Source organism: Balaenoptera ricei, chromosome 19 (assembly GCF_028023285.1).
Source record: "Balaenoptera ricei isolate mBalRic1 chromosome 19, mBalRic1.hap2, whole genome shotgun sequence".
NCBI classification, from domain to species: domain Eukaryota; kingdom Metazoa; phylum Chordata; class Mammalia; order Artiodactyla; family Balaenopteridae; genus Balaenoptera; species Balaenoptera ricei.
In genome coordinates, this window is record NC_082657.1 from 30,055,125 (window position 1) to 30,071,534 (window position 16,410).

A 16,410-nucleotide genomic window follows, 5' to 3' on the forward strand; every position below is an offset into this window, starting at 1 on the left:
AATCTTTACACTGAATTCAAAAACAGTTATCTTTGAAAAGACACCATTCACGGAAGGGTGTACTGGGCTCTCTTGGGAGATATGCTATTAAAAGAGGTAATTCAGAAGGTCTAAATTTAAACATTTAAAAATCACTACTGTAAGGGTCTCTCCCATCTAGGGTGGAGAGAACAGTCAACAGGAAGCTATAACACAGGATGCGTAGGGCTCCTCAACAGGAAGAGATCTGAAAAGAGGGAAGACAACAGAGAGAGAAAAGGGAAAGTGGAAAAGAAAGGTTTTTTTTCTGTGCTTCCAGCCATCCCATCCCCAATAAAATACAAGAGATACTGGAGTCGTTTACATGTTATATTAACTACATTATTTAAAGATGAGAAAACAGTGGTAGATCAAAGTTGAAAATTTTACTTGGATATGTTATGTTTGCGAATTAAACTTTACTCTAAAAATTCAATGTACATATTTTGGAGTGACAAAACGTTGCATTTGTTGGGTGCACTTTTACTTCAAATACAAAAATAGCAAGTATTTGCAGGTTTTTAAAACTGGAATATGGCTTGGTTCTGGATTCTGAGTTTTTCTGCAAAGAATGGGATAAACATTTTATATTCCCCTTTCCTCTGCATATTTTGCCAAAGATGGGTAACTAGCTTACATTACAGTTTCCCAACTCTCTAGGAAAGGGTGGGAATTGATGTTGTCTAAATATTAGGAGTGCAAGAATGATCATCAATCCAAATGTTTTTCTTTCCTCAGTTAAGTGGATACAAGAATCTTTCAGAGCCAAGCACACAGACACTAAGACATCTGCACACCAAGGCAATTCTTTAAATGTAAAACTGATACAAATGATCACCATAAAAATTGGAAAACCATGTGCATCTACACATGACTCATTTCTACTATCCTCTAACTCCCTTGAATTTGAACCCGAGCCCTTGATTCTGATTTCTTTCTCCTCATACCCACTCGTTTCTTCTTTGCAAAATCCCTCTCACATCTTGTTCTTCTTGATCTCCTCCTTACTCTAGCTCTTTCTAAAATCAGCACATTAACGCTAGCAATTATCTTTGAGATCTCAGATTAAACCTTCTTCTCTACAGATGAGAACACTGAGGCCCAAGGTGGTTAATGGGCCCAGGGTGGGCCAAGGTTCACAAGTTAGTGGAAAAGAGCTAAAACTAGAACTCAGTCTTCTGACTTCCCGCTGCGACAAGGTGCCAGGTTTGTCTCAGTTAATTTTCCGTCCTATGCAGAGTTGTAAAACCTCAAAAGACGTGATTTATCTTGTGAGCTCTCCTCTTCTCCCAGCAGATGCACATGATCACCTCAACTTGCCCTTCAAGGTCATTCATCAGCCATCGCTCCGAGATGAGACTCCCGTCACTTTCTGCCACTATCTACAGTATCTCTGTTTTGAATAAGTTATCAGTCAGTTTAAGCTCCCTCATGAAGCTTGATGATGATGATGATGTGTGTCTCTGCACACGTTTCTCCCATGTCAAATGCCTTACTATGTGCACCAGTTCTTATCCTTCAAAGGAAAGTCTTCTCCTGTGGGGAGGTGGCTTTGAGACAATTCCAATTATCGTTCATTTGTGTATTTTGTTTCTTTCTACTCGAAGGAGTTCCTGTGCTTCACCAGAACATTAGATTCCATCCCCACAAAGGGAAATAGAGAGCTTTCCTTCTAAAAGGTCTCATAATTCATGTAATCTATCCTGTCCTGGAATTCATGTTGATGTTTGTTTCACAGCCAATATAAGTCTATCTGGTGAATACCAACTCAACAGCCTCTAAGTAAATAATTACAAGTGACTGCCAATATTTATTTGTATCAATTCCAAATGAGAATCTTCCTGCTTTAATTTTCTATGTTAAAATTTTTTTTCATTTAATATTTCCTACTTTTAATATCATCTGCCTATAAAATAAAACCAGTACTGTACTGGATCTGTATCACTATAACCAAAAAACAAAGGGATATAGATTTTTATAATAATTATTATTATGACAAAGAATTTCCTTTACCTGGCTAAGAATTTTCATCCCTGAGTGCAATAGCTTCTTTGCAGCTTTATAATAAATGGTCTCTGGTTTGTTGTAAATCATAGCATTAGTACACATTAGTTTGAAGTTATCCTGCAGAGAAAATATTAGGGAGGAATGCATTAAAATGAAACAAAGTACCCTCCTGTCCTGGTTTGAAATCATGCAGGTCTTCAAGTAATTAAAAACAACCACCACCATCAAAAAAACCCCCAAAAAACAAAAACAAACCAACAAAACCCCCTCCCATCCTTTTACTGTTTACTAAGCAACATTAATAGCAATTTATTAAGTTTTAAAATTCACTAACAGGGCTTCCCTGGTGGTGCAGTGGTTGAGAATCCGCCTGCTAATGCAGGGGACAAGGGTTCGAGCCCTCGTCCGGGAAGATCCCACATGCCACGGAGCAAGTAAGCCCATGCGCCACAACTACTGAGCCTGCGCTCTAGAGCCTGCGAGCCACGACTACTGAAGCCCACACACCTAGAGCCCGTGCTCCTCCACAAGAGAAGCCACCACAATGAGAAGCCCGCACACGGCAACGAAGAGTAGCCCCTGCTCGCTGCTACTAGAGAAAGCCTGCGCACAACGAAGACCCAACACAGCCAAAAAAAAAAAAAAATAAAAAAAAATAAAAACTTAAAAAAAAAATAAAACAAATAAAACTCACTAACAAAACGAATACTGCTAAATTAATTTAAATATCCTACTATATTCCTTTCCAAATTCTTAAACATTCTATAGTAACTATATAAATTTTAGATCCTGAGATAAAATTTTAAAATGGGTTTCTTCAGTACAATCTTATTGCACAAAAAAAGAATTAGAAGAAAATACTTCTATCTTATATTTAATAATTTTAACTGTGTCCTTCATTTAATTAAAAAATATTCTTAGTTTTAAAACAAACATCTTAATTCTCCAGTTACGAGTTAAATATGTTACTTCAGATCTTGACTAAAAACTGGGACAATGTTAAATTATCACAATATTTCCTACCAGATTCAAATTAACTGAGCAAAAATGGCAAAACATTTACACTAATTTTCTTTTAAGTGTTTGGATACTATTATAAGCTAAACATGATTTGCAGAATGTTGCAAAATCATGCCAACCTGAAATAAACCATACAACCTCAAAGAGTTACAACATGTAACTGCAGTAGGCAAATTATCAAAACTGTACTTTTGGTTTAAATTTCAAAGTATGCACATGTGCTGGGGAACTCAATCCCACTGCATATTTTCATGGTTAAGTAATTTTTACATTGTATAAATGTGAGAGTGATTATGCCAAGGCCTTACTAAGTTAAAATGATAAAAACCCAACAAAAAAGAATCTGAGCCCCAAAATCCTCCTCCGAATTTAAAACGAAACATTCAAGCCCCATTATTTAATAACGGGTGATGACAGCTCAGAACACTTAATGTAATGAAGATAGGTAGACTGAATATTATTTAAAAGCATATGAGAAGACTGTTCAAGGGTCACAATAAATTTGATATTAAATTTAAAGGAGATGAAACGAAGTATATGTGGATCCTCAGTTCTTGGCCAAGTCTCTAATCAGTTAGGATTTTGCTATAGGTCCTGGATCCCTAAGAATCTGATGAAAGCTATGGATCCACTCCTCAAGCACACACATGTAATACAAAGGTGAACACAAAATTTTCATGTCATTTTATAAGGTTCCTGATTCCCCTAAAGGCTCATCCATGGCTACCCAAAGGACCCCAGGTTAAAAACCCTTGTTACAGATATTCTGAAAAGCTTCCATTCCATTAAGAATTATTAAATATATATTTGGGGTTAGGAGAGGCAAATGAGGGGAGACACTAGATGACTATTACACTAAATGACCATTGGTCTATAACTGGCAAGAGAGTACTGGACTATTCTGATTACAGGTCTGGTCTGTTAAGGCAATTTGTAGATTCCATGAATCTTAACTGCCACGTGCTAGGCTTTACTGGACTTCTGTGTAATGGCACTTCATCATTCATAAAGCTGAATGACCTTTCTGCACACTTCTCATGTAATAATAAAAAAAAAACCTTGAACAGCCTAATGCGCTGGATAAGCTAATAAATACTACATCGGGCTATTGAATTTTCCTGAGAAAAAAGTGTAGTAATGTAGAAAACTCCAAAAAGTTAAAAATACTTGTTCATTTCCATTACAATAAATCTTAACCATTTGCTCAAAAACACTTAGGGGGCATACTTCTACTCCCTCATGTCATCATAACGGAAAGATCCAAGGAAAACTATTCACAAAAAGGAAAAAAAACTGTGAAAAATTTTCCATTAAGCAATATATAAGGTCCAAAATATGCTGAATAAACAGTTCTAGCCTAATTTTCACCAGATGAAAAGTTGAGAAAAGTTTCCATTTCTTTGAATACAAAAGAATACAATTCAGGTTTTTCAGAGTGAAATATTATCTATACATTCAAGTTGATAGTAAAGACAGAACTAAATGCTAGTGTTATAAATTTCAACCGATCAACGTGGATGAAAAAAAAAGAGACCAAGTAAACGTTTACTGTCTTATTTTCCTTCTGTAACTGATTAGGGTCTAGCCCTTAGGTCAGGTGAACACTACAATGTTCAACCAGAAAAAACAAAGATAGAATAGATATTATCTAAACCAGTTAAGTTCATAATGGTTTGGTACAGAGCAAATTAAAAAAGAAAACACGTTTCCTTTTCTTCGGATGACTAAAATGTAAAGTATAACTCTGAAACCAACATATATACCAAGGCTATTTAAAGATGGAAAAAACTTCAACTATAACATTAGGCATATGTATCATCTTGGTAGCTTGTAGGTTCTTTACTTGTAATTTATAAATTTCTTTCTTCTTAAAGTTGAAGAAACTATGCAAAACAAGTATAGCCGAAGTGAACTCAGGGAGCAACTGACTTTCATCAAACTAGAAAATGTAATTAAACTTCTTTTTTATTTATTTATTTATTTTTATTTTCGGCTGCGTTGGGTCTTCACTGCTGCACGCAGGCTCCCTCTAGTTGTGGTGAGCGGGGGCTACTCTTTGTTGCGGTGGCTTCTCTTGTTGCGGAGCACGGGCTCTAGGCGTGTAGGTTTCAGTAGTTGTGGCACGCGGGCTCAGTAGTCGTGGCTTGTGGGGTCTAGAGCACAGGCTCAGTAGTTGTGGCTCACGGGCTTAGTTGCTCTGCGGCACGTGGGATCTTCCCGGACCAGGGCTCGAACCCGTGTCTCCTGAACTGGCAGGCGGATTCTTAACCACTGCGCCACCAGGGAAGCCCCAAGAAAATGTAATTAAACTTCTGTTTAGTATTTCTAGACAAGCCAATTTATTCTCTATTAGGAAGATGTCTAGAAATAGAAAAAGAAACTACTCTAAATCAACTTCCATTAAAATACTGACTTTATTCAATATCGTGTTAATAACCTATAATGGAAAATAATCTGAAAAAATATGTAACTAAAGCACTTTGCTGTACACCTGAAACTAATACAATATTGTTAATCAACTATACTTCAATTAAAAAATATATCAATTTTACCTGCATTGATCTGAAATTAAAAATCAAACATCTTTTCATTTTAAAGGTTGAGAAAATATTTTATAGAACACATGAAATTCAAAATTTTACCAAAACCCAAAAAATAATAAAAGACAGCAGATGGCTTATTTTGTCTGGTTTTTTATCACCAAGCTCAAAGATGTTTTCTAAGACAAAAAAATACAGATTTTAGGTATTAAAATAAACTTGAGAAAGATTCTGAATACCAGACATGCAGATTTCTGCCAGGATTTTGTACATACAGGATCCAAAAGTCTCAATTGAATAGATGTTACTTTGTAGCATAGCTCAGTCTATTTCTCCAACAGAGGTAAGAAACTAGAGTTACCTTTAGTTCTTCTATAGACTGGTAATCATTGTTCTTGATCTTTTCTTTCATGGTACTAAAATCCATTGGGTGTTTAATGATCATGGAGTAGCCGGGAGCAATAAAATCAGTCACAGGAAATGAAAAGAAAGCACTTGGGTCTTTCCTGTGAAGATAGGAAAAAGGCAATTTTATTTCTACCACAAACAATCTACTGGTCAAGGAGCATGAGTCAGAGGAAACCCTTCAGATGTAGAATTTGTAGTAGGCTAATATGTTTTTCACTGAAAACTGAAGTAACGATTTTAAAGACTAATAACTATTTAACAAGGTTAAGATGCTTTACATACAAATTGTACCCTTAAGACAAAGAATCTTTTATAATATGCAGCTTAATTAATTCATAGCATCTCCAACACAGGGAAAGATGAAACAAAATAAGAAATCTAGATTAACTACCCAATATCTTGTACTCTGGAAGATTAGTACTATGTATTTTTATCAATCATAGAGGAAAGAGCAGAAATAGTAACAATGAATGCACATCTGCAATCTTCCATATTGTTTTCTAATTAGGCTTGGACTCCTGGGCCACAGAGCTGTTGCTTCCTCATGAGTACAGCTGGCCCTCTGTATCCGTGGGTTTCTCAATGTGGATATGCAGGGCTGGCTGTATTCACTGGACTGCTGTCATTTTATATAAGGGACCTGAGCATCCTTGGATTCTGGTATCTACAGGGGCTCCTGGAATCAATCCCCTGTGGATACCAAGGGATGATTATATATATTTTCTTAATCAGTGGATACAACTTCTATTGTGTGTGTGTGGGGGGGGATCCTCAAAAAACTGACATTAAAAAGGTCCTCATAATACCCCCAAACTTGAGACCCAGTGCTTTCCATCATAGGTTCTTAGCTCTGGCTGCAAATGAGAATCATTAGAGGAGCTTTAAAAAAATTCCAGTGGGGTGGGAGGCTTACCCTAGACCCACTACATGAGAATCTCTTATAGGAGGGTGGTCCAGGCAATGGTTTTCCTAGGGTTGAATTTTGATATTTCCAGGATAGACAGGGTTGAGAACCACTGCTCTATAAGATTAGTTCATTAGATTGTTATTTTCCTCTGGAAATCTGGCATATCAAAGCTTTCTTACTCCAAATAATCACAGCAATAAAAATGGTTATTATTAAATAAATATATTTATTATTATTAAAAAATAATAATAGCAGCAATTCAAAAAATGTATTTACCACATGCCAGGGCCAGTGGTAGGTAACTGAGGTATTTTATATCTAATCCTCACAAAAGCCACCAAGGAGGTGGTATCCTCGCTTAGAGATGAGAATACTGAGGCTCAGAGGTCAAATGATTTGTTCTAGGTCATAAATCTGATAAAATATAGAGATGGAAGCTGAATTAGGTGTGTGTGAATCTGCCTTTGTTCTTCCCAGCAGGACGCCTAAGCAGTGAGATTAAAAAGTACCGAGAATAAGCAAAAATGTCCAGTCTGGAACTTATACATCCAAATGCATATTGTCCATGAAAGCTACTGTGAGTAACACCATGAAGCATCTCTGGAGGGCCTCTTCAGAGCAAATTATCCACATCTCCTAAAATTAGTCATTTTAATATACAGTCCCACTTGGTTTGACCAAAAATGCTATTATTAAACTTGGTCAATTATATTCTTTACCAGCATTTGCACTGAGCCTCAAGGATGAGGAATCACTAAGGCTATTCCAAAAAAATGTGGCTCTGGGTTCTAATTCCCAAAATGTTCTAAGCAATGTGAACATCCTTAGACTAAGAGAGACCCTGATAAGTAGATTTCTTTTAAGGAGACGTCATTACCCTACATTCCGGTCTTACGTTGTAAGAAACAAAATTAAAAGGTAGCCAAAATGCTTTATAGTCATACATTCTAATTGAGTTGGAATGCTTAATACTTACCTGTTCACTCCTTTGGGACAAGTAATGAATGATTTACTCAAGTGTAAAGACTTGAGATGTAAATATCTCAATTGTTCTGTAACACCAAAAAGGAAGAGAGGCCACTAATTTCTGATTTTCACTGCAAAGCTGAATAGGTGTTGAATACAGATAGCACTAGAGGCTTTACCTTAAAAAATTATTTATGATATGTTCTGGGGTTGACATATAAGGCCAACATGGTAAGAAGAAAGCTCACTGTTAGAATGCATGCCCTATACCCATGAATCCTCTTCCAATAATGTAAATGTCTTTGAGCTGAGAATTCAAATTCTGAGTAAAGAGAGGTATCAAAATAAATATTTTAATGAAGATCATGTTATTCTTTTCTAAGAACTTAACATTACTGTTATCAAGATATTGTAATTTTTAGATCAAATTTCTGCATTTAAGAGAGGGTCACAAATCTTATTTATGGCATTTTGTCTCTTCTCTCAGATTTGGTAATTGTTGAATATTCACAGCAGTGATAAGCACTGCACAAACATACAGAAGGTATGTTTATGTATTAGCAAATGGAAATATCTATATTGTTTAATCCTGGTTTAAAGCTTTAACGTCAGAAGTTACTTTAGATTAGGAGAAATTCGCCATTAAGAGTATTAAGTAACAGTCTTCAAGCTGCCATTTAAAACAAACCAAATGAGAACATCTAAAAGTCAGCCTCTTGGAGTACTTCTATTGCCAGGCAAAATATTTATCATCCACTTTAAAATCAAGTACATTTGGATACAGGCCATATAATATGGCTTTAACAAATAATAATAATAAAAAGACGTGGTTTGGATCCTGTATTTCCCATTTCAATTTCCATGTTATAAAAATGTTGGAAAAAACATTCACCTCTGCAGTTGTCTCATCAGTTGATTCAAAGCTTCTTGAAGGGGTGTCTGTTCTACTTCTGAAGTAAAGAAGAAAGGAAAAGAGTGTTTTTAAAAGGAAGATTCTAGACAGTATTGTTTAGCTTATTTTCTTTCTATATATGACTTATCTCATACCCATCATTAAATATCTCATAGAGAAATTCCATTTATCTTTCAAATATGGTATGAGAATATCAAGTTCAAAACTGAAGCTAATTTAAAGCTCTTAAGCAGTGATATAAATAAGAAAACTTAAAAAAAATTTTAATTTAACAGGTTTAAACTTTAACTTAAAAGCTAAACACCCAGTCACTTTCCCTGGCTATCATCTTTAAAATAATTTCAGCCTCCTCATTCAGGACAGTTAATTCAGAGTTATTCTAACCTTCTTGTTTGGCTAAAGAGCTTGCAAGAGGCTTCTCAGGAGGCAAGTCTAATCCTACAGGGGCCTGACACTGGAGGTCTTTTTCTGCCTCATTGTCCACGCGGTCCCGATCTCGCTTCTTTTTATCTTCCTAAATGGAACAAAGGGAGATAATTTAGAAATACTCCAGAATCAATACCTCTAAAACAAATCATTTTAATTTCAGTGGAAAAAAAGAAGACACCACTGAAAAGATTACTAATAATGAAATCTTAATGTATTTTACTGCCATCTACTGGAAAATGAGAGAATAATATGTTCATAAAGGTGGAAAAAAAAGTGCTTCTATATGGTAGAAATAACCAATTAGAAAAATAATACTATTCACAAAAGCAAGATAATATACCTATGGGTAAATCTAATAAAAGATGACTAATACCTTTTAGGAAAAATTATGAAACATTACTGAAAGGCCACTGTGGAAGATCTGAATAAAGGAGATATACCATGTTCATGAACTGAAAGATAGTCAATTTGCTCCAAAGTAATCTATAAATAAAATGTAATGCCTATCAAAATTGTAAGACAGGATTTTTCATGAAATTTGATAAGCCAATTGTATAATCTATCTTGAAGAGTGAATCATCAAGAACAGTCAGAACAGTTTTGAAAAGGTCACAATAAAATGTCTTATCAGATATTAAGTATTTGTATAAAGTGATAATTAAGACAATGTGGGTCTGACACAGGGACAAACGGACCTATAGAACGTATCATAGAGCCCAGAAACAGACCCATGCACATAGAAAAGTCTTGATATATCACAGATTGGCATTATAAATCAATGACAAAAGGGTAGTGCTGGGACAACTGGTTATCTACATTTAAAAAGAATATGAAATTAGATCTCCACCTCATACCACATGCAAAAGTAAATTTCAGATAAATTAAAGACTTAATTTTAAAACTTGAGATAAAGTAACAGAATCTTTGTGACTCAAGAGGAGGGATTTTCTTATCTATAAAGCTAAAAGACTAGCCTATTGACTGAGAAACACAAATAACTCAAAGTATTAACAAAGATTACATAACGAGCACCTACAGATTCATGTAAAAAGGTAAATAACCCAATAGAAAATGGGTAAAGGGTATCATAACTAATTCCCAGAAAAAAAAACTGGAAATGTTAAGAAACATGAAAACTAGCTTCAGGTTTCCTGGAACTCTGGGAATTATGAATTTAAAAACTGGAAGGCATTTCACATCTCTATGATTGGTAAAAATTAAAATGTCTAAAAATGTCAAGTTTTGATGAAAATGTGGAGAAATGGGGCTCTCATACCTTGCAGATGGGTGAGTAAATAGGTACAACCATTAGGAGAACAATATCTAATGAAGCTGAAGCTACCTTTACCCTACTTCTCAGCTATTCTACTCCTGGGCATATACCCTAGAGAAACTGCCTTTCACAAGTGTACATGTAGACATGTGCAAGTTTATTACAGGACTCTGTGAAAGAGTAAAAAATTAGGAACAACCTACTAAAAGGAAAATGGATTAATAAATTATGGCATATTTACACAGCAGGTAAAATTAATAGTCTAAAGTTACACTGTATCAGCATGTATTATATTCAGAAACATAATTTCTGGAGGAAAAAGTTGAGAATTATTACAAGATCAGTTATGTAAGTTTTAAAAATATATTAGTGTATTTTACACACGTATGCAGAAGGAGTAAAATTATAAAAACAAGTTTTCATGTGATGCACACCACATTCATGGTCCTCTGTAGGGAATGAGGAAGAGGAATGGATTCTGGGAGGGTACACAGAAAGCTTCATCTGTGTCTGTACTCTAATTTCTTAAAAAAACCAAATATACGAGCAAAAGGCAAAATGTTACGATTTGTTAAAGCTGAATGGTTGGTATCCAGGTGGTAGTTTTTTGTTTTTTTTTTTAATTTTTATTTATTTATTTATTTATGGCTGTGTTGGGTCTTCGTTTCTGTGGGAGGGCTTTCTCGAGTTGTGGCAAGCGGGGGCCACTCTTCATCGCGGTGCGCGCGCCTCTCATTATCGCGGCCTCTCTTGTTGCGGAGCACAGGCTCCAGACGCGCAGGCTCAGTAATTGTGGCTCATGGGCCCAGCCGCTCCGCGGCATGTGGGATCTTCCCAGACCAGGGCTCGAACCCGTGTCCCCTGCATTGGCAGGCAGATTCTCAACCACTGCGCCACCAGGGAAGCCCCAGGTGGTAGTTTTTGTTTTTTTAATTCTTTGTTCTCTGAATTTTAAAAATTAAATTTTATAGTAAAATTGTCCAAAAATGTCTATTTTATGCTCAAGATTCTCAATAGGATCTTAATTTTCTTGGCCCATGTCCAAATTTCTTGTTCTAGTATCTAGAACAGTGGTTCTCAAAGTGTGGTTCCCAGACCAGCAACATCTGGGAAATTGCTAGAAATGCAAACTCTGAGGTCTCATTATGGTTCTCAAGCTTCAGTGTGCATCAGAATCACCTGAAGGTCTTGTTAAAACACCAATGACTAGGCCCTGTCCCCAGAATTACCGATCCAGTAGGTTGAGTAGAGCCTGTGAATCTGCATTACTAACAAGTTTCTAGGATATGTGAGTATTGCCAGTGCAGTGATCACACTTTGAGTATCACTGATACAGAGCTTCACATTCTGTTCTCAGAGTCCAAAGCATCTAATACAGAATACATGACTGACTGAAGCTCCAGAAGACAACGTTATAAACTGTATTCATTGTGCACCTGATGTCAGTTTCCATTAAGTTGACTGCTGTCTTTTTTATGGCCTCATGACTTATTTTGGAGCAGCAATTTTTGACTCAGGAAAGTTCTGTATCTTTTCCCCAGAAAAACTAGCATGAATCTTTTGTAGGTTGGCAGGTTTAGAACAACATCTGTTCAATGGAAAAAAGACCCTCAGAGACAAGATCTCTTCCTATTAAATGTAAATTGTGGATAGAGGACAGCCTGAAAGGCAGTAAGCACTCTCCTAGGTGGAAAGAACTAAGACCATAGTACAAGAAGTCTGGAGTAGGGGTTGGCAAACTTTTTTTTTCTGGTGAACGGCCAGGTAGCATAATTTATGCTTTGGGGTCCATAATGTCTGTCACAACTACTAAACTTTGCTGGTATAGCAAGAAAGCAGCCACAGACAATATGTAAATGAATGGGTGTGGCTGTGTTCTAATAAAACTTTATTTTCAGAATCAGGTGGTGTTGGCTCTAGTTTGCTGACACATGGTCTAGAGGCTCAAGTTCTTGCTCTAGCTTCACCCTTAACACACTCTGACCTTCTTAGGCACTCATTTACTCTCACTAGCCCTCTTTATCACCTGCAAGATAGAGATTCAACTGTTGATTCTTATTTATCTTAGAGTTTATGAGATGGTGAAATGACCATGAAACAGAAAAGCTGAAAAAGTGCCAAAGGAAGGTATAATGTCTCTGAACTACCCCTATCTGGTAACTTTATCTAGTTAGACTGGTCTACAGTGACCACTTTACTATTTGGTATGGCAAGAGAATACTGCCTTCTGGGCCACAGTCCAAAAGAAAAAAAGAATATAAAAAACATATACTTGGAAACTACCCTAAAGTGAAAGGAGATATTGTAACATGTTATTGCCAGACTAGAAATCAGGAGATCTAGCTTCTAATTTCCCAGAATGTAAACCTGAACAAGTTATTCCACTGTTTTAGTCTCAGTTTCACCTGTAAAACAAGAGGCTTTGATCTCTATAGTTCTCTCTCTACCTAACATTCTGATTCCTACCTTCCAATTTTCTTTTTTTATGATTCCAAAATACCATAGAACCCTATTGTTAATGTCACTTACTGAAAGTAATAGATACATAAAACCGGAAGTTAACACAGTTCTGGTTAAGAGCAGTTTATTTTGCTAATTACATAGAGAAAACTGAACAAAAATACTAAAGCCATTTAACTTCAGGTAGGAGGGTTTATAATTTCAGTTTATAAAATGGGTTCAAATTCTGGCTTTGCCACTTATTAGCTATGAGATCATGGATAAACTACATAATTTTTGTGGGGGGGACGACTTTCCTCATCCCTAAAACAGACACAACAATACCTACCTCAGAAGAGTGTTCTGAGGATTAAATAAGATAGTGTACGTGAATGTTTAGCACAGTGCCTACCTAGCACATGGTGAATACTCATTCATTCATGCATTCAATAAGTTAAATGAGGTTCTACTGTGTGGATATGTACTGGTGGATAAACAAACACAGCCCTGCCCTTAGGAAGCCAACAGTGTAAAAAGCCACAGACATCAAACAACTTAGTAAAAAAAACCCAAACAGATTTCAAGGAGAGAATAATTGTTGGGTGAATCTAATTTAGACTGGAGAAGTATGGGAAGGCTTCTATGAAGAAGTAACATCTGAGTTGAGATCTGAAGGAGAGAAAATTTAGCCAGGCTGGGGGTGGGAACAGAATTACAGGGAGAGTAAATATCCTGTGTGTATGAAGGTCTGAGGCAGGAGAGAAAAAGTGGCTATTTCCATAACTACAAACACATTGCATTTATGTCAGACTAGATTCTAATTTATCCATGACTCAATGGCAAGTTATTTTATTAATTCATAACACCTCTGAAGTAAATCTTTGCTCATATTATTAATATTATAACACTCATTGCATGTCATAGACACATTTGCCTCTTTCTGGAGTTCCTGGCGGGCAGAGGCCCAAGTCTTATTCAGCTCTGTACCCCCAAGCTCAATAATGCCTAATACATAATATTTGTAGAATTAATTAATCACAAGAGACAGCGTGAAATAGGAACATGAAAGCATGAGAAGTAACAGCTGAAGTTCTAGGTACTATCCTTCAGATTGGTCACTTTTGTAGGAGAGATATATATACATAGATATCTATGTCTATATTCAAATAATGCTTCCAGTGTACAAAACAATTTCAGAACTTTGTTTTAACAGCTGATTTTATAATTCAACTGAAAAAATCAGCTTTATTACTTTGAAGCTACACCTCATCTTTGGCCCTAGGTTGGGAACTGCATCTGCCACACAATTCAGCTCTTACCTCTATGATGCTTTCCCCTACTTCCCCAAGGCATAATGAGAAACACTTTCCTCTGGACTCCCAGAACACTTTATTCATACCTCTATTAGAATTTACCAGGCCATGAAGTTTATTTATCCTTTTGTGTCTGATTTCCCAGCCTAACTTTGAGTTCCTGCAGAGTAGGAACTATATTTTACTTATCATTTGAGTCTAGTGCATCATAGGTTTCTGGTAGATATTTGTTGAATAAACAAACAAATAAATAATCCTTCTATCAGAGGACCAACACTACTCTTATGCCCTTAGTCAGAGTCCTTTCTTCTCTGGGAAGATCTTCTGTGATTAAGAGGACCACCTCAGGGGGTTTCCCTGGTGGCACAGTGGTTGAGAATCCGCCTGCCAAGGCAGAGGACACGGGTTCGAGCCCTGGTCTGGGAAGATCCCACATGTCGCGGAGCAACTAAGCCCGTGCACCACAGCTACTGAGCCTGCGCTCTAGAGCCCGCAAGCCACAACTACTGAAGCCCGCAAGCCTAGAGCTGTGCCCGCAACAAGAGAACCCACCGCAATGAGAAGCCTGCGCACCGCAATGAAGAGTAGCCCCCGCTCACCACAACTAGAGAAAGCGCGCGCAGCAACGAAGACCCAATGCAGTCAAAAAAATAAATAAATACATTTATTAAAAAAAAAAAAAAAAAAAAAGAAACAGGACCACCTCAGGAGGGAAGAGCAGAATGGGAAAAAGTGGGGAGGATTTTCTGCCAGCCCAAGTAAGCCATAGCAGCCCTGAGACCTTGGGTGTGGCAGATTCATACGAAAGAAGTCAATGAATTGTGTTTTGAGAGAATTCCCACTTTGCTCAACAATTACAGTCATTCATTTCTCCTCTCTAGTTATAAGCTACTTTATAGTTAACTCAGCAACAAAATGAGATACTAATAGTACCTACCCCATAAAGCTATTAAGTATTAAAATAGTAAATATAAAGAAGTCAGAACAATGCTAGCATATAGTAAACACTCAAATGTTAGTTTTTATGAGTATGTATGCCCCTTAGGACCTAGTATAGTATTTAATAAAAACGGGAATTTATTGTATATGAGTAAGTTTTAAATTTTCATTAAAAGTATTACTTACATTGGGACTTCCCTGGTGTCCAGTGGTTAAGACACCACGCTTCCACTGTAGGGGATGCGGGTTTGATCACTGGTCAGGGAACTAAGATCCCACATTCCACATGCCGCCCGGAGCGGCCGAAAAAAGTAAATAAATGAAAAATTTAAAAGTTTTACTTAATTTGAAAAGATATATGCACTTCTATGTTCAGTGCAGCATTATTTATAATAGCCAAGATATGGAAACAATCTGAGTGCCTATCAATGGACGAATGGAAAAAAAAAGATGCATATATACACACACACGTTTGTGTGTATATATACACATATATATACACGATGAAATATTACTCAGCCATAAAAAAAGACAAAATCTTGCCATTTGCAACAACATGGACGGACCTTTAGGATATTATGCTAAGTGAAACAAGTCAGACGGAGAAAGACAAATATTGTTATGATTCCACCCATATGTGGAATATACAAAACAAACAAGAAAACAAAATAAATGAACAAATCAAACAAAAAAACCCTGAACACATAGATACAAAGCAGAGTAGTGGTTACCAGAGGGGAAGGTGGGGGAGGGTGAAATGCGTAAAAGGAATCAACTGTATGGTGATGGATGGAAACTAAATTTTTGGTGGTGGGCATGCTGTACTGTATACAAAAGTAGAAATATAATGCTGTACACATGAAACTGATATAATGTTATAAACTAATGTTACAGCAATAAAAAATAAAACAAAATTTTACTTAACTCTAGCATTGTGAATAATATCCTATATATTTAATGCTCATGATTTTAAAAAAATTAAAGAAAAACACCTGTCATTTTATTCTGATAACATCCCTAGCAATGGAACTAGCCTACCTTCTTTGAGCATCTAAACCTGAAGCTGACTCGCAAAACTGTTAAGACAGAATTCGGGTTAGGATTATGCTTTTCTGAAGAACAGGTTTGAGTTTCAATGAAAGAATTTAGACCTCTCATCTGAGCTATTTCAGTGAAAAGCCTTCTAAGTAGGTCTCCTTACACCCAGTCTCTACTCTCTTCAATATCTGCTAGATACT

General features: G+C 36.4%; 1 protein-coding gene across 6 annotated transcripts in view; it reads right to left on the bottom strand.

The window, feature by feature from the left end:
* Window positions 1-16,410, bottom strand: part of BRD7 (bromodomain containing 7) — a 46,700-nt gene that overhangs the window by 18,827 nt on the left and 11,463 nt on the right. For 4 of the 6 annotated variants that reach the window (XM_059905849.1, XM_059905854.1, XM_059905848.1 and 1 more), the window contains exons 3-7: window positions 9,164-9,293; window positions 8,759-8,816; window positions 5,947-6,091; window positions 5,230-5,316; window positions 2,032-2,142 (exon numbers count right to left, since the gene is read on the bottom strand). In XM_059905849.1, the coding sequence (XP_059761832.1) occupies window positions 2,032-2,142; window positions 5,230-5,316; window positions 5,947-6,091; window positions 8,759-8,816; window positions 9,164-9,293 (531 nt within the window). The remainder of the gene's footprint in view (window positions 1-2,031; window positions 2,143-5,229; window positions 5,317-5,946; window positions 6,092-8,758; window positions 8,817-9,163; window positions 9,294-16,410) is intronic. The other 2 variants (XM_059905851.1, XM_059905853.1) reach the window with 1 other exon arrangement.